The sequence below is a fragment of the Alnus glutinosa genome, chromosome 3, assembly GCF_958979055.1.
Source record: "Alnus glutinosa chromosome 3, dhAlnGlut1.1, whole genome shotgun sequence".
Classification (NCBI taxonomy): Eukaryota; Viridiplantae; Streptophyta; class Magnoliopsida; order Fagales; family Betulaceae; genus Alnus; species Alnus glutinosa.
In genome coordinates this window covers 33,962,086-33,982,458 of record NC_084888.1, presented here as the reverse complement: position 1 = coordinate 33,982,458, position 20,373 = coordinate 33,962,086, and the positions used below count along the sequence as shown (strand labels likewise).

At 35.9% G+C, this 20,373-nt stretch overlaps 2 protein-coding genes across 2 annotated transcripts; both read right to left on the bottom strand.

Moving 5' to 3' along the window:
* Positions 1-6,918: 6,918 nt before the first annotated feature.
* Positions 6,919-8,835, bottom strand: LOC133864663 (uncharacterized). The gene is made up of 2 exons (XM_062301065.1): positions 8,159-8,835; positions 6,919-7,226 (listed from the first exon to the last, which is right to left on the bottom strand). Exons 1-2 carry the CDS (start codon positions 8,771-8,773, stop codon positions 7,131-7,133), a joined length of 711 nt encoding a protein of 236 aa, XP_062157049.1. The 5' UTR covers positions 8,774-8,835; the 3' UTR covers positions 6,919-7,130.
* Positions 8,836-16,251: 7,416 nt separating this feature from the next.
* On the bottom strand, positions 16,252-19,532 carry LOC133864672 (uncharacterized). The gene is made up of 2 exons (XM_062301073.1): positions 18,556-19,532; positions 16,252-16,744 (listed from the first exon to the last, which is right to left on the bottom strand). The coding sequence occupies exons 1-2, from the start codon at positions 19,210-19,212 to the stop codon at positions 16,610-16,612; spliced, it is 792 nt and encodes a 263-aa protein (XP_062157057.1). The 5' UTR covers positions 19,213-19,532; the 3' UTR covers positions 16,252-16,609.
* Between the last annotated feature and the right edge of the window lie 841 nt (positions 19,533-20,373).

Below are 20,373 nucleotides of genomic sequence, written 5' to 3'. Positions count from 1 at the left end.
GTTTCCTTTGATATCATGACTTTGTGATCTATCATTGTGATCTGATTGCATCAATGTTGAATGCATTTGATTGCACATATCTCGGTTCCCTTTCTTCCCTTTTGTGGTGTGTATCGCAGCATGATATGCTGCATAATTGGTGGCTGTGATGTCTGCAGCATTGGCAGTTGTGATGTCTGCAGTATCGACAGTTGGCTGATTGTCTCCACGCAAGTCTTGAGACTTTCCTTTGCTGGCAGTAGCCGTTGGTGCCATGTGTGTTGCTACTTTGCTGGCAGTTGCCTTTGGTGCCATGTGTGCTACCTCAGTGGCAGTGGCTTGGGCTGTTTCTATGACAGCTGCATCCATAGGTTTAACAAATGCACAGAAAGAAGAGGGAGAATGCTATATATACCTCATCCATGCCGAAATCGACCACCTTCTCCTCAACAGCCCCTACGTCCCTGACATTAAATTTGCTAAGTAAAGTGATAGCAGAGATGGTGGACATGGGCTTCACGTCCAGATCATCCAGCACCATGTAAGTAATAACCCCTTTCACGTAACCTCACTCAACAGAAGAGGATGCCTTGATATCGCTTGGTGGGTCTACGCAACTTACCTCGCTGGTCATTGAACTCCTGCACGCTGGACAAATTGATCTCTGGTCATGAGACACGTAGCCGTGGTTGCCTCTACACCTATAAAATTTCCTGGACGGATTTGACTGCTCAACGCTTGGCAAGAGGGGAGGGACTTCAGCACCAGAAATTAACGGCTACTTTTGGATTTAGCATAATGTCTTTGTCTTGGTCTGGCTGAATGTAAATATCACTCAGATTCTCTATGCTCTCCTACAAGCTATGCAAGCAGCCTGACATGTTTTGCTTGTGTAAGAGCTTAGTGACAAGTCCGACCGGCAGAGCACCCGTTGGCTGTGACGACCCGTTTTTTTTTTTTATATATATACAAACATAAAACGAGTCATCGCAGTGGCACGACTACGTGTCGCTCAGCCAACATATGGCACATGCCCCATAACATGTACCTGATAATCAGAGTATAACATACATCTATCTATGCAGCGGAAACATAAATCTGAATAGCGGAAATTACAACTCATACATCTATCACAAGTTAATTACAACAAAGAGCCATTTAACATCTATATGTTTGAGTCTTATTAACACTATAACAATAATGGCTTAACAAAGAATAAGTGACACAAACGTCACAAGTCATACCAAACCTATAAAATAGTGGACAACCCGTGGTCCAACAATTACAACTGTCGCGGCGAGCTTCAGTCATAATATCCCAAGCACACTGCTACCGACCCATCGATTATACCGTAGTACCTGCAGCCAAAGAAACATCATCTACACGGTTGTGGTGGTATCCACATCCGCATAGGTGAAATAATGAGTTCACCGCCTTAGTATACCTCATACTAAGACCTCAGTGGTATAAGACTAACTGAGTTTTCACAAAGAACCAACCCTTATTTTATTTTTAGTCGTGCGAGCACTATATTAGCCACAATTTACCAATAGCTAATGTAGCAAACACCGACTATTCAGAAATCATTTAAAACATACTATATAGCTGTGAAAACATGTAGAAGTTCCAGACATCCCTCCTTGGAAGTTTCTACATATAGACCCCTCTATAATAATACTTTTCACCGGTCGCTTGGACATATGTGCACACGATCACTCCATCACAGATATCACGTATACACATAGGTCTTAAGCAAAGAACATGGCATCTTACTCTTCCGTACTAGGATAACATCCTTCAACAAAACACTCGCAACACTATCTCTAATCATATTTCAGCTTCGTGCCTTGACGCCAGTAGATCATGAGAGTACTAGAGTTAAACTCAATCATGCTAACACGTCTTTCCTGATGAACAAGAACAGTCAACCTTCCTACTCATAGACATGTCATTACTCGCACCTGGGTAGTCATGTATCCATGTACTTTCAAGTTCAATGTATGATATTAACACATGACTATCCGATAGAAATATACGTAAGATCTTTTTCATAAAGACTCTTATGCATACCAATACGTCTAGTAAAACTACTCATAACATAAAAACATCTCTCACAAAACAATGTTATATATGCTATGCATGAACTGGGGCTAATAATGCTGCTGATATTGATATGCTGCTGATACTGTTATGCTGCTGATACTGTTATGCTGGTGATATACTGATATGCTGCTGATACTATTATGCTGCTGATATACTGATACTGCTGGTATGTATGCTCTATACTACATGCTCAATGTTCCGTGCTTGACCAGTATATATTTCACTACTGTGTCACGCTGAAATCATGCAGTTGTTAAATCACGTCCTTTTAAAATTAAACAAATCCAGCATTTTACCCAACACTTTGAAATCATTCAAAACTTAGTTTCTTTATCAAATCTACGCAGTTTCAACATGACATGTTCTCAAACAATTTGCATAATTTAAATCTCAACCGCAGAACTTAACACTTTAAATCTAGTCAATACTTTTCACTCTTGCACTATCTCTTAAACATCATTGATATAGTTTAAACATAATCGAAACTAATAAATCATCTCAAAGCATATACATTTCATCATATGGTTGGTTCAGCTTCATAAACAATATATATATTTTTATCAATCCAATACATATAAAAATATATATTTTCTCAGTGAGTGGAATACCCACCTTGGCTGCATTGGACTCACGACTCGAACTCTACATTGGAGAACCCGTTGAAGTCTCCAACTATGACACGATCCTGCAAACATTAGTAACATTAGACTATGCTATTGAACTCTATACTCTATGACACATAAACTACCCGCATGCTCACACGTCACGTCACTCGCTTCTAAAGCTAGCTAAACACCTTAAGTTATTATTAGATTAGTCACTAGTTATAGGTTTGCGTCTTATCTTGTTTATTTATTATTATTATATCTTATTGTCATTGTTAACCACATATACTTAACACATTTACATGCATATGTATGTTTATGTATACACACATACACGTACACGTACAATGCTTATCAAGCTAAGCATAGCCTTATAACACACTTAAGTATTTTATAATACATAGACAAACACTAATTATCTAATTATATTACTAAATGAACCCAGAGCCTATTTATGCATTCCTACCACATATATATATATATACACTTATTGACTTAAGATTATTAAGATAATTTACAACTCTTGTTCTTCTAGTCTTAACCGTTACACTTAATACTTTTACTCATATTAGTTTCTAACCATCCGAGTAGTTTAGGTTTAGGACTTAACTGGATTAAATTACAAATCCCTTGTCATCTCCATCTTTAACTATTTATTATTTTGTTATATAAACACATAAGGAATTAGGTTATAGAACCATAACCATATTCCAAAGCTCCAAGTGAACGCCTAAGCCCCACATCATCACTCTACATAATTAAGCTAAGCCAAAGAATCAAAACTTAAACAAATATCCCAAATGGTCCGTTGCAAAGAATCCAACTATAATCGATTCAACTTTATCCAACATATACTCAAAATCTTCATTTTACATATTAAGACCAACTTCTCTCACAAGTGGAAATATCCTCATACCTTCTACCAAAATCTCATAACAATAATCATCAACAAACCACCATTTACCGTCAAAATTCTATATACCTCATAACCAATGTTCACCAAAGCCTAACATCAATTCTTAATCAACATACCCATACAAGCATAACAAGAAATCCAACCATTAATTAACTAGACCTATACATAGTTACATACTTAGGTTTACAATTAAAATCTCCAATTTATACAAATTATTAATATTAGAACCTAACCCCATTAATACCTATTTTTCATAAAAGTCATAGATAATTTAGGATTAATTAACACTCTAAATATAATTAATCTACTAATTAACAATTTAGAGTTTTAAACACCTCAAAGCCTTAAATTAATTCAACCCATCAAGCTTAGGGATTCTTACATACTCTTCAACAACAAAATACACTCCTCAAAGTTCCAACTAAACATCATCAAAAAAACTCTCTAAACTACCACCAAAACCATCCATTAACACAACCAATACTCCATAAATCCACATACATATATTCAGCCATCCTCTCCAAAATTCACAATAAAACCCTAGGTTTTCATCTCAAACCAAAACCCCAAATCAAACTATTTTTGCTTAGCATAAGCCCTAATTTACAAGCACAATCAATAACCCATAAAACACCAAGTTCAATCCAAGTTTCCAAGATAAAATCTATCAATAATAACCCATAAACTCAAAACCCCCAATCGGTTCTAACAATAGATCAAAGGAAGGTTCAAGTAAAAATCAAAGAAAAGGAAAAGATGTCTCACCGGAAATCGGCTTTGGTTCGTCGGAGAATTCGCCGGAAAACCACACCTAGAGGGTCGGGTTTTCTGAATTTTCGGGTCGCGGGTCATTGGTTCTGGGTTGCAGGTCGCACGGGTTTGAGCTCACGGGTCGCGGGTCTAGGCTACGGGGGTCTTCACCGAAAATCCACTGGAACCGCCGGTTTTTCGATTCTGGCCACCGTCCACAGAGGATCGGGTCCCCTGGGTTCCGAGTCTCCCCTCACGGATCCACTGGATCCGTTCATCACTCCCTCTCCCGAGTCTCATCTCTCTCTCAACATCTCTCGATCTCTCCCTCTCACGTCACTCTCTCTGTCAGTCGGTCTCTCAGTTTGGTTGAGAAGAAAGAAGAAAGAAGGGAAAAGAAGAAAAGAGGAAGGGGAGCTGTGCGTGAACTTAAGGAAGGGGAAGTGGGATGGGCTGCACGTGAGGTTGGGGGAGAAAGGGTTGACCAGATTGGCCTTTTGTCCATTCTTTTCTTTTCTTTTTAAAACCCCCATATTCTCTAAATTATAACGTTGCCCCAACCCATTTAGTTCTCTCTTTTCTTAATTGTTATTTGACCCCATATATTTAATAAACATAACTTATAAATCACTAAATTTCATATTTAATTTCTTGGTCTTCACATTATATTGGCTCTCTGTGTCTATCAAAAGTTTCAAGCTTACCTTGGTTGCTGCCATTTTAGGTATGACAATGCTAAAGAGGATCCAGTCCAGTTAGTGCCCTCTCTTGCAGTTACCCTTTTTATAGTCTTCAGGCTATATGGAGATACAAATTTCCTATAAAGTTGTAAGAATTTTTTCAAATTAGACTCTGTAAATATCACGTGTATTTAATTCATCAAAAAAAAAAATATACATCACGTGTATTTTGAAATATGAAAAACATTTTTTATTTTATTTTAATACTAGTAAAAAAGTACGTGAGAATGATATTAAAAATATATATATTCTTCAAATATTAAGAAACATGTAACACTTTATACACACCGAATTAAAAGAATTTCCTGCAATGGAAATTTTTGTACATACAAAATTCACTCTTATATATATATATATATATATATATATATTTAACAAAATAATGACTTTTTTTTTTTTTTGATAAGAAATAATGACTTTGTTATCATAGTTTGATTGCAATCAAATTAATTACGAGTTTGAAAGAAGATGATAAACTTCAATAATTAAATTATATATAAAAAGTAAAAGGTATATACGGAAGTTGCTTTTCAAGAAAGCATGCGTTTCTTTTCCGAAAATTTCATTGAGCTCTTTTCTCACTGTTTGCCCAAGCTTGATAACATAATTGACAAAACAACATCAAGGCTGAAAGCACGCAGCAAATGATGAAAAATTATGGCCATTTCCAATCTCCCAACTTCTAAGAATTCTAATAGCTGGAACCCATGCCATTAAGAAACTTTCACAAAACAGGACATATCCAAAATCCAATCATAAATTTTCTCCACACTGAGAAAGATTAAAACAAAAGACAATAGCCTAATACATAGCTTGGTTGCCAAGAAACCAAAAGAAAATTTGCGACCCATAAAAAGCATTTCTTAGTTTTCCTTTGTGTTTTGCTGAGTCAAACAGAAATATTCGTGATTCCAAAAAAAAAAATTGAAAAAGTACGTGGATAAAGCTTGTCAAGAAGTGTCCTAAAAAGAATTTTTTTTAAAACTGAAATTAATTTATTTGACAAATTACTAATAATCTACTTTTTTTATATTTTTGAGCTATAATCTTTTCAGATTATCATCCTATACATATGTGATAGAGGGACTGCATATATATACTCAAGAGATTAATTAGAATTAAATTCCGGACATCTTTTTTTTTTTTTTTTTTTTCTTTCCAATTGTATATATTTTCCAACTTGCAAAACAGACCAGAAAAAAAAATAAAATGAAAGGGGACAGATTTCAGGGCAGTTCTTCAACTTCGCTAGGGTCCGAAGGGCCTCTGCTCACCAGAAGTGTCTTTGAATACCTAATGGCCCAACAGTCTCATAGTTGGGTTTGGCCTAAATTTTTCTAATGTGGCTTCTTTGTTGTTACACCTCAATATTTACACTAATTTCTTTTGCTAACATGTTGTATTTTAAGTGGCTTCTTTTTTTAAAAAGACCGATATGAAAAACATGCTACGTCACAATCAATGTGAAATTGATATAAATAACAGCATTACTCTTTTTTCTGGGGCTGAATTTCCATATGATCTGGAGGGCTAGATTCTAGAATAATCACATGGCCCTCACTTACAACCTGAGGTTCCAAAAGTCAAATACTCGGGAAGGATTGGCTATTTCTTAATCCGACTTTCAAGACGACCTACTCTATACAGTGACGTAACACGAGTTGGAAAGCCACGACGAGCATGGCAACTATATGATCAGGTTGGTTTCAATCCAACCAAATTGTAACTAAGTTGTATATCAGGTCATCCAAAATCGGGACTATCCTCGGCAATAGCAGGCCGGTTAGAATTAACTTATTAATTTGATAATTAAAGCATTTGCTGCTTTAGAAACAAACAAATAAAAAAAACATATATATTACCACTCTAGATAATGTTTGATTAACATAGAATGTAAAAGGTCTGAAACAGAACATGAGAAACATGGTACCACTCTCAAAGATACTTCTTTGGATCAAATATCCCACAAAGTTCTTGCGCCTTGAAATTAAAAGAGCAATGTGAAGCAACACTGCCTTCATTCAACATCTGCTGGAATTACTCCTCATTAACAGTATGGTTCCGATCTTTCGGCAGGAAGACATCAGTCAGAACAGTCTTCGATTGCAAAGAAGCCACGAGTAATCTCACACCCTAACAACAGACCAGATAAAGGAACAAAATAATTGTCATGTGTAATACATATCCCCACTATTTCCAATTTTTTATGAACAAACATTTTATTCAAACACCTACTACAGAAAGTCCAAACATACACAAGAAAAAGAAACTTCAAAATCATCCCATGACGAAGAGAAAGATGATACACAAATGTTCCACTAAAATTAATAAGCTATTGATGAGTAGGTGGGCAGTAAACGTGCATGAACATGGATGCTGGAGGGCCAAGGACTTGGGATGATGGATTGGCTATTTCCCAATTCCAAAAATTGTGTCATTCCCATATTTTGCTTGGAAACTTGGGGTTGCTATCGTTCAATATTCAAATAAAATGAGAAGTAAATGGATAAATCAATCACTTTGAGAGAATCAAATTTGCAATTGACCACTTCGAGGAAATCCACCTTCAATTATTGCGCACAGGTAATGTTTTTAGAGATGATTTGCCATATGTCGTCATTTATATCCTCCATTGAAGAGGATTTCAACTTATTCTAGGAAAAAATTAATACAAAATAATTCATAAAAATAGAGAGATTACACTCATATACAATGATTATGATTATAGAAGAATATTATAGGAAAATATTAGGGGGGTCCTATCATATTTCTTCTATTGATTTTTTTTTTTTTTTTTGCTGAAATAATTGAGTTCCAAACGAATGAGCAATACGCTATGCTCAGTGTTTTAGGTGATATCTGCTGTTACATTCCCACATTGCTTCCAAAAAAGACCAGTTAATTCATGTTTCCAAACTTAGCTTGTAATACCAGAACTACCCTTAACAAAACCAGTTTATTGTTCAATGTTCACCAAACAGAAATTACAAACCGAAACAGACCCAAAATAAATGAAGCATTAATTTGACAATGCACTGAAAGAAAAGGAAGAATGCTATATATACCTCATCCATGCCAAAATCCACGACTTTCTCCTCAACAGACCCCACGTCGGTGACATTAAATTTGCTAAGCAAAGTGATAGCAGAGATGGTGGACATGGGCTTCACGTCAAGATTGTCCATCACCATGTATGTAATCAATCCTTTCACGTAACCTCCCTCACCAGAGGAGGATGCCTTGATATCGCTTGGTGGGTTTACGTAACTTACCTCGGTGGTCATTGAACATTTGCACGCAGGACAAATTGCTCTCCAGTCATGAGACACGTTGCCGTAGTGGCTTCCACACCTATACAATTTCTTGGATGTATTTGACTGCTCAACGCTTGGCAAGAGGAGAGGGACTTTAGCACCAGAAATGGCTACTTGTGGTTTTAGCAGAAAGTCTTTGTCTTGGTCTGGCTGAATGTAAATATCACTCAGATTCTCAATGCTCTTGTACAGACTACGCAAGGAGCCTGACATGTTTTGCTTCTGTAAGAGCATCGTGACAGTTCCGACAGGCATAGTGAAAATGCTAAAGAGGAAATCAACAAATTTATTGTCTGCTTCAGCAAAGAGCACTCGATGGCTCTTTTTGTCTATCAAAAGCTTCAGGCTTACCTTGGTATCTGCCATATTATGAATCTTCGAATGGACTTTCACTCTAATTGGATGTGCCTTCTTCTGCGACCCTTTGCACTCCCACAAGGACGGCTTTATATATATATATTGATCGAGGCCAAGGGATCTGGCGCAATGATATATATGGCAATGGACGGAGTTATTGGATGGGATTCCGATCGTATTTCTAATTTTAATATAACAACATAATAATTTTTTATATTGAATATATATAGCTTGTTCTATATATATAGAATATTATCGCAATATTATGATAATATTTTCGAGAATATTTTAACGATCATAATATTTCGAGAATATTACGATAATATTCCATATTTCTTTTCATACCTGGCTCATCATAATTATTGTAAATCAGTTATAATTATTTCCTAATTTTTCTGATTTAATACTTATTGTATTTTCATTTTTATTGAGCTCACTCAGTTATAAATAAGCCCATCGTTTGGTCTTCCGATTTTAAAATTCACACTCTTTACAAAATTGTAATTCCAAAAAATACAAAATCTCCTTCTACATATTTCTTTATTTCTCTCTTTCTTTCGGCATGGGTATAATAAAAATATACATAAATACTGTGAGATTTTGGGTAAACTATTTTGATTTAACATACCAAAATATTGGTATAGAGTATTTCATTGATGTATATTGTTACAATTCATTTACAGTAATTCAAAAGTAGAGATGATAAGAGCGCATCTGTATAAACAGCAATTTGAGTTCAAAACAACCAGTAAAAACAAGGCCCATTATCTCAATTATCCCAGCAGAAACAACCAGATAGGCTTCAACCATATATACGCACTGCCATTTCAAATATTGCTGATATTCTGCTGAGCGGATGAGTTTGTTTCATCCTCACGTTGCTGAACTTCCTTTGAGTTTTCCACGCCTCTATGGCTCTATCCTTAATCCTCGTTAACAAATACTATCATCAAAGAAAATTATTATTAGATTTAATTTGATCCAACAATAGTTTTACATCAACTTAAGAAGAGATGATAAAAAGATATGATGGTCTGCATGGCGAGAAGTCCCGCTTGCTATTACTGGTTGATCACCACGAATATATAATGACCGTTGAGATCATGTAAAACAAAATTGAAAGCTTTTAATTTAATCTCAGCCATAAATTGTGTGGGATCACTTTTATATTAGAGACCATTTCTCTAAAAACAATATTTTTACGTTTGTTAACGGCGGGAAAAAAAAAAAAAAAAAAAAAAAAAAAAAACCCTATTTTGAAAGAACTATTATCAAACCTACCATCTTATTTGTCTTTTTTTTTCTTCTTCGTATCTACTTTGAAATCTGATTAATGCAACTAATCAACACATGATGGATTGCATAATAAATTAATTGATTGTGGACCCAATTAATTAATTGATGACAGTGAACAAATAAAAGAAACGAAAAAAGCTTTTAATTTTTTCATTAGTGTCATTTGGTAAGCTAGCCTAATAAGGTACGTTCTTTAATCCTCTCCATTTTTCCATCTCCATTTCAGAAACTCCTTTCATGCGTGGTAACACGTACACCAGGCCCACCCTCATGTGAGGGGAGGGAGAGTGCACATGTTGTGCACATGTAGTAAAACTAACATTTCCCATGATAAATTATGTAGGTTCCATGATTAATTGCTATGATGGGCATTGACTTGTAGGGTCATGAAAGTCCTAATTAATAGCGTAGGCTTAAGCGCATAATTATATCTCCACATACATGAGATGTTACCATACTCTTGAGATCGTGTATAATATAATCTTAAAACGCTGCAAAACGAAACAGTTTGCTTAAGAAATAGAAAGCAATTAGAATGGCAAATGTAATGTTGGCATGGCACAATTAGGTTCAGATAATTAGTCTCAGCCTAGCCAAAATTGTGCATCATTTACACCTCCTATACCTCATTGGAGAGACCATCTATACTCAGCTTATCCCCAGAAATATAACATTATAATTAACATAAATTTACATCAAAAACAAAATAAGAAACAAGATTGCAACTAATTAAATTAAAACATGGAACACCAAATTAAGTAATTAGCAATCTTGCCTTCAAACGGCGGACACATGTCGGTCGTTCAAAAGTATTTGACCTTGTAAAGTGGTCAATAAACTAGCTAGTGATGCTTTCAACTGCCGTAGTCTCGCCGCAACACCCTATATATAGCCATTACACAGCCCTTTTATCTGGCACCCCCTTTCCTACGAATGCCCTCTTTCTATTAATTGGCACCCCAGTTCTAGTGGCTTCGGTCGGCAGGAAGACATCAGTTAGAACAGTTTTCGATTGTAGACAAGCCTTGAGCAATTTAACACCCTAGAAACAACAAAAGGAGAAAAACAATTAATACATGTAACTATTAACAGAAGCTAGCAATTAATGGCGGTAATGCACGTAAAACAAAGGATGATTGTCATACCTCATCCATGCCCAAATCGACCACTTTCTCCTCAATATCTCCAATACCCTTGAGCTTGAACTCGCTAAGAAGAGTAACAAGAGAGCTGGTGGACAAGGGCTTCACCTCCAGATCATCCATCACCATGTATTTAACCGTCCCTACCACGTAACCACCTAATAAAGAGTAGAACCTGGTTGCGCTTGATGGGTTTACCAATGTTACGGACCCGACCATCTTATGTCTGCACGAAGGACAAATTGTGCTACTGTCAATAGACACGTAACCGCTACAGTTGTCGCTTTGAGACTTGTTTGAACACCTATACAACTTACAGAATGTTGAGCCAACGTTGGGCAATAGGAGAGGGACTTAAGTAACCTTTTCATTAACACCAGGCATGACAAGTTTGGGTTCAAGCAGAAAACCTTTGTCTTTGTATGGTTCGATGTAAGTAACACTCATATTTTCAAAGCTCTGGTAGAGGCTTGGCAAGCAGCCTGCCATGCCGCCTCCCTTTTTCAGAAGCCTCGTGACAGCTCCGACAGGCAGAGTAAAAATGCCTAGTAGGAAATCAACAAATTCCTTGTCCGCTTCAGCAAAAAGCACCCGTCGTTTGCTCTTCTTGTCTATGAAAAGCTTCAGGCTTACTTTGGTCTGTGCCATATTAGGTATGTGAATGACGATGAATCTTCGAAGGGATTGTTAGAACAACCAACTTTATTTTTTTTTTTTGTAAGAGAAAACAACCAACTTAAATGCTGGCGGAGATGAGACAACCGAACCAAACCAAACCACCTGGAGATAAAGCAGCAGTTCAACTTCAAGATAGAAACAGCAACTCAAATTCAAAACATAGAGATAAAGCAGCATCTCAAAGTTCACGACAGGAAAAACAATTCAACCTCAAGATAGGATAGAAAGATATTTGAATTCTTATTTGTTATCTGACCAGACTGTTGGAATTAAGATTGCTGTAAGGTTTGTTTCTGCGTATTTTCATAATTTTTAGTGTATGGTGCGAATATGTATATATATTAAGGACATACAAACCGACACACATAGCAAAGAAAACGTCGTCATATAATCACTAGCAATGAAAAGAACACAAAACGCAAACTCCAAGGAAAAAGGAAGACTTACCATTCAAGGCATTTTTTTCTCTCTTTGATCTCTTCGCTTCCCTCTCTTTTTCTCTCTCTCTAGTCTCCACGAAACGCAGGCAAGGTTCTGTATTCCTACTATCCTAGACTTGGAGGGGGGTCCTTTTATTTATAGCCTGTGACTGGAGGATCGGACGGTGGATAGACTTCTGTTTTTCTGGACTGACGTAATGGGCTAAGATGTGGGCTTTGAATTGGCCCAACTGGGCTTGCCTACCAAATACCAATTCAACCCTTATCGGCCGAAGGGCGGCTCGAACTATCTTCAATTATTTTTTCTTTAATTTTTAAATTTTTGTTTTTTTTTAATTTATTAGATTTTTAATGAAGTATATGGCAAGTGACAAGTTTTAATTAATTTGACAGTTTTCTTGACGGTGGACGAATGTATTATCTCCATATATACTCTAAGTGAGCAAAATATTAGTTATGATATAAAAAGAAACCGAAATGAAAATAAAAAATAAAAGTTGTTAACACTCAAAATGTTTAACCCAAAAAATTAATACAAGTAGCTGTACAACAATTAATTTTTTTAAACAAAAAAAAATTGGTTATGCATATAACTGAGTGAAGAGTTTTTTTTCATATAAATAATTTCAGGGAAAAATATACATATTCCTCTCAAACTACCACTCGATTGTTAATGTGCTCTCAAACTATCAATTGTATCAATCTCCTCATTAAACTACTAAAACAATGTCAATGTCTCCTTCAAGGCTAAGAGAAAGACAAAAATAACCTTAAAAAAAATTCAATAAGACAAAAATATCTTTATAAATTTGAAAAAAAAAATCTAAAAAATTTTAGAAAAACAAATGAACAAATTTAAAAATTAAAAAAAAATAATAATTATTATGAAAATATTTTAATTTTTAGATATTTTTTCAACGATAAGTCTTTTTTATTTAACATGGTAATTTTTTTAGATAATTATTTGTTATAAAGTCAGTAAAACTTGTGTTCTCATATGAGGTTGTTCGTATATATGAGTATGTATGATCTTAAAATGACAAATATATATAAATTTTGTCATATAAATATATTTGGAAAACAATATTTTAGATTCGAAGAAATATTATAATATTGTTACAACATAAATAAGCTTTGATGACAAAGAACGAATTATAGTAAGAATGAAAATGGGCTATTCGAAATGTTCGGGTGTTCTGCTACAGAACGCAATATATGCCTACTGCCTCTTCATCAGACGCCTCCTCGTGATTCACAGGTCGCATCACCGATCTTTTTCCGGATCCCACCTTTCATTTCTTTCGTCTCTTTAACTTCTTTCCCGCGTGCTTTCCCCTTCACGCCTGCCGCTGGTTAGGCCATTTAATTTTAGGGTTAAATCCTGCACATAGATTTGTGGTTAGGCCTTTAATTTTAGGATTAAATTCCATTTAAAGCTTGCATTGCGAGCCAGCGTTCGAAATTCAAGAGTTGAATTCGTCCATGTGTATGGAGGGGGAATCAACTGAAGTGATCGGCGCAATGCATCATTGCAATTGTCTTGTTTCCAATGCATTAACTTCGTTCTAATCCTTTCGAGTGGTGGATAAAGAGTAATCATTACAGTCGTCGGACATCCAGTCCATCATTTGTGGTTAGGCCTTGAAAAAACGGCACAACTTCCGTCGGTCAGTCTTTCGTTTTTTTTTTTTTTTTTTTTTTTACCTTAAAATGTTAATATTTTTCTCTTATTCCAGATGACTCGCAGATTTCAATGCCAGTTGAAATGAGAAAAAATTAAAAAATTAAAAAATATATATATATCTTCACTTTTTTCCTTTAAATTAAAGTATTTTTTATTATTTTTTTCATCCCACGTGACAAGAGTTCCATGGACTTGATTTAAAATATGTTTATAAAAAAGAAAAAAAAAAGTATCCACTAAAAAAATACAGAATTTCCTTATACGTATTTTCTTTTTCTTTTTCTCTTTCTTTCAGCACCGTATCAAAAAATACATAAATACTGTAAAAAAAGAGAAGATTTTGGGAAAACTATTTTGGTATAAAACATACCAAAATATTGGTATAGAATATTTCATTGATGTACGTATATAGCTGCACAACGGATAAGATATATATATTGTTACGGATCCGGCTTCTGTGCTGTATTTTAAAATTACAGCACAGGTGCTGTAATTTGATGAAGGGCTAGGATTCATCCAGCCCTTCATTAAAACAAACGTTGTCGTTTTGAAGCAAAGGAAAAATGACGTTGCAAAATCTCGTTTGACGCCGTTATACTCATTGGTAACACTTCCTCCTCTTAAGACTATATCCGGCGCCCTTAAAAAAAAAAAAAGTCTATATCCGGCGACCAGACACATCCCGACCACCGGTGAGCTCACGACAGAGACGGCGACAAAGAGTGATCCGGCAACAAAGACAGAGAGATCCGGCCACGAGAAAGGGAGGCCCGGCCGTGAGAAAGAGAGATCCAGCCGGAAAACCCACGAACGGGTCCGGCCGGAATCTGGCGGGATTCGGCTCTCTGCCGCCGGATCGGGAGCTCTGTGGCCGGATCCGGCTCTCTGTCGCCTTCTCAGTCGGAAACTCGCCGGTGATCGAGGGTTTGAAGTTGGTCGCCGGATGAGACTGAGAGCAAGAATTGTTAAAAACATATGATTATAACGGCGTCATTTTTTCTTTGCTTAAAAACGACAACGTTTGTTTTAATGAAGGGCTGATGAATCCTAGCCCTTCATCAAATTACAGCACCTGTGCTGTACTTTTAAAGTACAGCACAGAAGCCAGATCCGTTTGTTACAATCTACAATAATACAAAAGTAGACAAGATAAGCAGCTGCTAATGCTATGACCATTCATAATGGTTTATATAAAATAAATAACCAAAACTCTTCTTCTTCTTTTTTAACTTAACTAATTTCTTTTAAAGACCTTACTCCATCAGCTTATCTAAACTATTTCTCTATTTTATTAAAATAATAAATTTTAAAATATTTTATTTATTTTAATTAAAAACTAATCTCTACAAAAAAAAAAAAAAAAAAAAAAAAAAAACACTAAATAAAACTCTCATTTGTCTTATTCTCTATAATCACCAACACAGTATCACCAAAAAATCATCACATGAAACCAGACAACAACCATGCATCACAAGATTGAAGAAACTATGAGCTAAATATCACTCTAAACTAAAAAAACTCTGCAAAAAAGAATTGTATTTTGTTTGATGATAAACCAGCAGTACATTAACTTTATATATAGAAGATAAATCCCTCATTTTTCCCTTACAATACAATCTTTTTTTCTTTTTTTTTTTTTTTGCTGACCTTTTTTTCAAACATTCTTTTCTTTTCTTTTTTTATTTTTTGTTTTCATATGGTCATATTTTACAAAAATATTATTTAAAGCAAAAATGTTAGCATGGCAATAACAATCTAGTAAACTTAGACGACAAACTCATGAAATGATATGTTGCGAATAATCAAAAACTCAAACATCTAATTTTTAAAATTAAAAAAATATATATAAATTCAAATCTCAATGATTTATCATACATTTATCCTTTAAAAAGAAAAAAGAAAATTATGCATTCATATAAACGAGTGAAGAGTTGTTTTTCCATATAAATAGTTTTCATTCTCACTCTATCTTAATTCTAATAAGTAATGTGTCAGGAAACCAATATTTCTCATTTATCTCCTTACCATGTTCTAATTCTTTCTTCATTTCCTTTTATGTTGTCAAGTCTACATTGATTTATATCTTTAAAACAAGTAAATTCTTTTGAACCTAAGATTGTAGATGTCATATGTCCAATTGTAGGACATTTGGAGGTTGGCATGGCACCATTACGCAAATGTATTGTGCATCGGTTAAACCTCCTATACCTCATTGGAGAGATCATTCGTACTCAAATTATCCTCCGAAATATAATATTATAAATAACATAGGTTTACTTCAAAAACAAAATAAGAAACAAGATTGCAACTAAAACATCACCACCAAATTAGCAATCTTGCCTTCACACGGCGGATACATGTCGGTCATCCAAAAGTATTTACCCTTCGAAAATCGAAGGTGGTCAGTAAACTAGAGATGTCTTGCCGCAACATTATAGCTTCGTCTGCAACACTTTCTATGGCAATTACACAATTGGGAAGTGATTTCCACACAACTCCCACACAACCTCTCTCACATTGTGTGGGTCCATGCATGTGAGTGCCACATGTGAAATCCACACAATGAGAGATAAAATTGTGTGAGAGTTGTAGAGGAATATTATTCTTACACAACCCTCCTCCTTTTAACTAGTACACTCTTTTTTTTAACTGACTCCCCAGTTATAGTGGTCTCGGCAGTGAGGAAAACATCAGTCAGAACAGTTTTCGACTGCAGACAAGCCTTGAGCAATTTAACACCCTAGAAACAAAGGAAGAAAAACAGTTTATACATGTAATTATAAGATTGAGTTGCGGTTCCATAATCCACTATTTCAGAAACCAAGTACAGAAAATAAGATTGAATTGCTGATATGCAAAGCACCAAATCACTGCAGGACCTATACAGAAACGTCGAAAGCATCGCAGAGCACCACCTTTGATTGAAATATCGACAACGGGAAAAACCAATTATTATGAAGTATATGTTTCTTAAATGTTATTCACTCAACACAAAACCAGAATACAAATGTACCCACAAATTATTAAGGTTTCGATTAGTAATTGGGAAGCAAACATTGCATGAACATAGATTCTGGAGGGGAACCTTGGACATGGGGGTTGGTTTTGTTGTTTCTCAATTCGAAAGTCTCTTTCTTTCCGGCATGATATATATGATGTGAAGTGATAGACTGATCTATCTACACCTCAAGCTGCTTCTTGGAGTTGGAAACAAATTCTTAGGCTGAGAAAGATAGCTAAAGATTTCTTGAGCTTTAAAGTGGGTGATGGGCAGAATATATTTTTGTGGTTAGATAATTGGCACCCGAATGGATACTTGCTCGATAAGTGTGGGCATAGGGCAGTTCATGATGCAGGTAGCACAATTGGGGCCAAACTTGCGACTGTTAGCAGAGATGAGAAGTGGTGCTGGCCTCCTGCAAGGTCAGAAAATTAGGTGGAATTACAAAGTAGACTCCCGGAGGTCTCTTGGAGGGGATGATGTTCCTATATGGAAGAATAGTACAGGTAAGTATAATTGTGCTAATACCTGGAATGCTTTGAGAGAAAAGGAGCCTCGGGTTGACTGGTGGAAGGCTGTATGGCATCCTGTTGCCATCCCTCGCCATTCTTTTATGCTGTGGCTAGTGTTCAAAGGAGCTCTAGTTACTAGAGAAAGAATGTGTCGGTGGGGATATATTGGTGACTGTCTATGTCTCTTCTGTAGATGTTGTATTGAAAGTAGTGACCACTTATTCTTTAAATGTGGTTTTAGTAAGCGTATTTGGAAAGAGCTTATGAAGCTTTGTCATGTGGAGAATCCGTTTGAGGATTGGGATGATATAAGGGCATGGTGCGGTACTGTTTTAACGAGGGATTGCTTTAAGTCCAGATTGTGTATCCTATGCTTGGGGGCTGCTACGTATCATATATGGAAACAGAGGAATGCAATCCTGCATTCAAACAGTGTTCTCACTGAGGAAGCTATTATTGGGAGAATTAAATGGGAGGTTAAGGCCCGGATGATAGCTAAAGGAAATTTCCAGAGGTCCATGGAAAACTCACGGCTGGCTACTCTCTGGAATTTGACTTGATGCAGGAAGTGTAGTTTGGTTTTTGCGTCGGTGATTTTTTCTTAGTCGTTGGTTTATGCAACTTGTTTTGTTGCTCGTTAGAGTTGCTGTTGGGCTTGTGTGGCCTTGTTGTTTCTGGTAGGGCTTTGAGGGTTGTTGTCCTCTCTGCCCTGGTGAGTTGTTTGCTCCTGTTTGGAGGGATTTTGTTGCTGTGTTGGACTTTATAAAGGTTTTTTTTTTCATCCAAAAAAAAAAAAAGTGATAGACTGATCAAATATAAAATAGAACAACCCTACGTATTGGCTATTGGACATTTTACAAAACTCTTTTGAGAAAAGTATACATAAGTAACCCTCAATTGCTCAAACCACCGAAAAAGACTCGATACTTCATTTGTCAAGACTCGTATATCTACAACTACTCATAATTTAAAGAGTTTACCAAAAGAAAAAACAACTTGCACAAAAGAAGCATTTGATGGTTGTAAGTAAAGTGATACCTTATCCGTGCCAAAATCGACCACCTTCTCCTCAACAGCCCCTAAGTCCATGACATTGAACTTGCTAAGTAAAGTGATAGCAGATATAGCGGACATGGGCTTCACTTCAAGATCATCCATCACCATGTAAGTAATCACCCCTTTCACGTAACCTTCTTCACTAGAGGAGGATGCCTTGATATCCCTTGGTGGCCGGTACTCTACGTATTTTAGCTCGGTGTACATTAAACTCTTGCAATGAGGACAAATTGCTCTCCAGTCATTAGCCACGTATTTACCACAATTGCTGTACCTGGCACTGCCAGTATTGACTTGCACACACCTATAAAAATTCCTGGCTGTATATGACTGCTCAACGCTTGGCAAGAGGAGAGGGACTCTAGCATCAGAAATGGCTACTTTTGGTTTTAGCAGAAAGTCTTTATCTTGGTCTGGCCGAAAGTAAATATCATCACTCAGATTATCTACGCTCTCGTATAGGCTATGCAGGCAGCCTGCCTGCATCTTTTCCTCTTGTAAGAGCATAGTGACAGTTCCAACGGGCAGAGTTAAAATGCTAAAGAGGAAATCAACAAACTTATTGTCTGCTTCAGCAAAGAGCACTCGATGGCTCTTTTTGTCTATCAAAAGCTTCAGGCTTACCTTTGTTGCTGCCATGTTAGGTATTTCACTGATTATAGATCTTCGAAGGGATTGTTAGAATAACCAACAGAAGTCCTGGAGATAAGCCAACCGAACCAAACAAACCACCTGGAGATAGAGCAGCAGTTCAACTTCAAGATAGAAACAGCAACTCAAATTCAAAACATAGAGATAAAGCAGCAGCTCAAGTTCACGACAGAAACAACAATTCAAACTCAAGATAGGATAGACATCCACCAGTCTTCTACCACATACCACTTCTAGCAACAAAGCACGAAGGGCAAACACATCATATATAGCTGGTTGTTGGCATTAACCTCCGAATCCAATGAGAGATTTGCTGCCTTGATGTCTATCTGAACTACAGATTCTTCCCACTTCTCATGTAAATATAAAATCCCTGACGCCACACGGCCCACCCCTTTGCTCCTAGCTTAGGATTATTTTAGGCTAAAGTAAATCTTGACCGTTAAAAATTATTACTTTATTTAGAGAAATGATTTTAGCGCGTGATTGAATAGCATTACCATTACCATTAGCATTAGCATACATGTATCTGGATACATTTTATAGAACTACACCTTTTTTCTTTTTCTTTTTCTTTTTTTCTTTTTTTTTTTTCAAGTTCACGTGTCCCTCATACTATTACCTGATTCTCATTTGTCAACGTACTCTCCAACTTCAAATTGCTTTAATATTCCCCATAAATTATCATACTCTAAATTCGCAACAAACAATCCCTTGATTTACTCATTCTGATAAGGAAAGTGAATCATACTTTAAATACATATCTCTCAATTCTGATAAGGAAAATACATCAGGTCGAAAGTTATCGTGAGCAAGATGAAAACAAGCATTGGAGCCAAAAATATGAAAATGATGAAGGGAGTCGGCATTGATTTTAAGAAATAAGAAATGAGCCAAAAATAGAAACAATGAGGATTTTCTATAATTATTTGCTTGAATTTGAAATAATTTGGATAGGTAATTATAAGAGACAACTTATGAGACTCATCTGACCGGATAAGTGGTTGGATGACCCAATTTTTATTTGATTAGGTAAATCTCATAAATGGTCTCTCACAATCATCTGTTTGAATTGTCTTAAATTCGAACAAATAATTATAAATTATCCTAATCCTATTGGCCAAAGGAGTTTAATTTTTTAAAATTTTC

Bases quoted from the DNA above. Each gene is read 5' to 3' on its own strand.
- LOC133864663 (XM_062301065.1), bottom strand. From the start codon at position 8,773: ATGGCAGATACCAAGGTAAGCCTGAAGCTTTTGATAGACAAAAAGAGC. The intron at 7,227-8,158 runs GTATATATAGCA...GTCTGTTGTTAG, and splicing joins TGGATTTTGGCATGGATGAG to GGTGTGAGATTACTCGTGGC.
- LOC133864672 (XM_062301073.1), bottom strand. From the start codon at position 19,212: ATGGCAGCAACAAAGGTAAGCCTGAAGCTTTTGATAGACAAAAAGAGC. The intron at 16,745-18,555 runs GTATCACTTTAC...CTTTGTTTCTAG, and splicing joins TCGATTTTGGCACGGATAAG to GGTGTTAAATTGCTCAAGGC.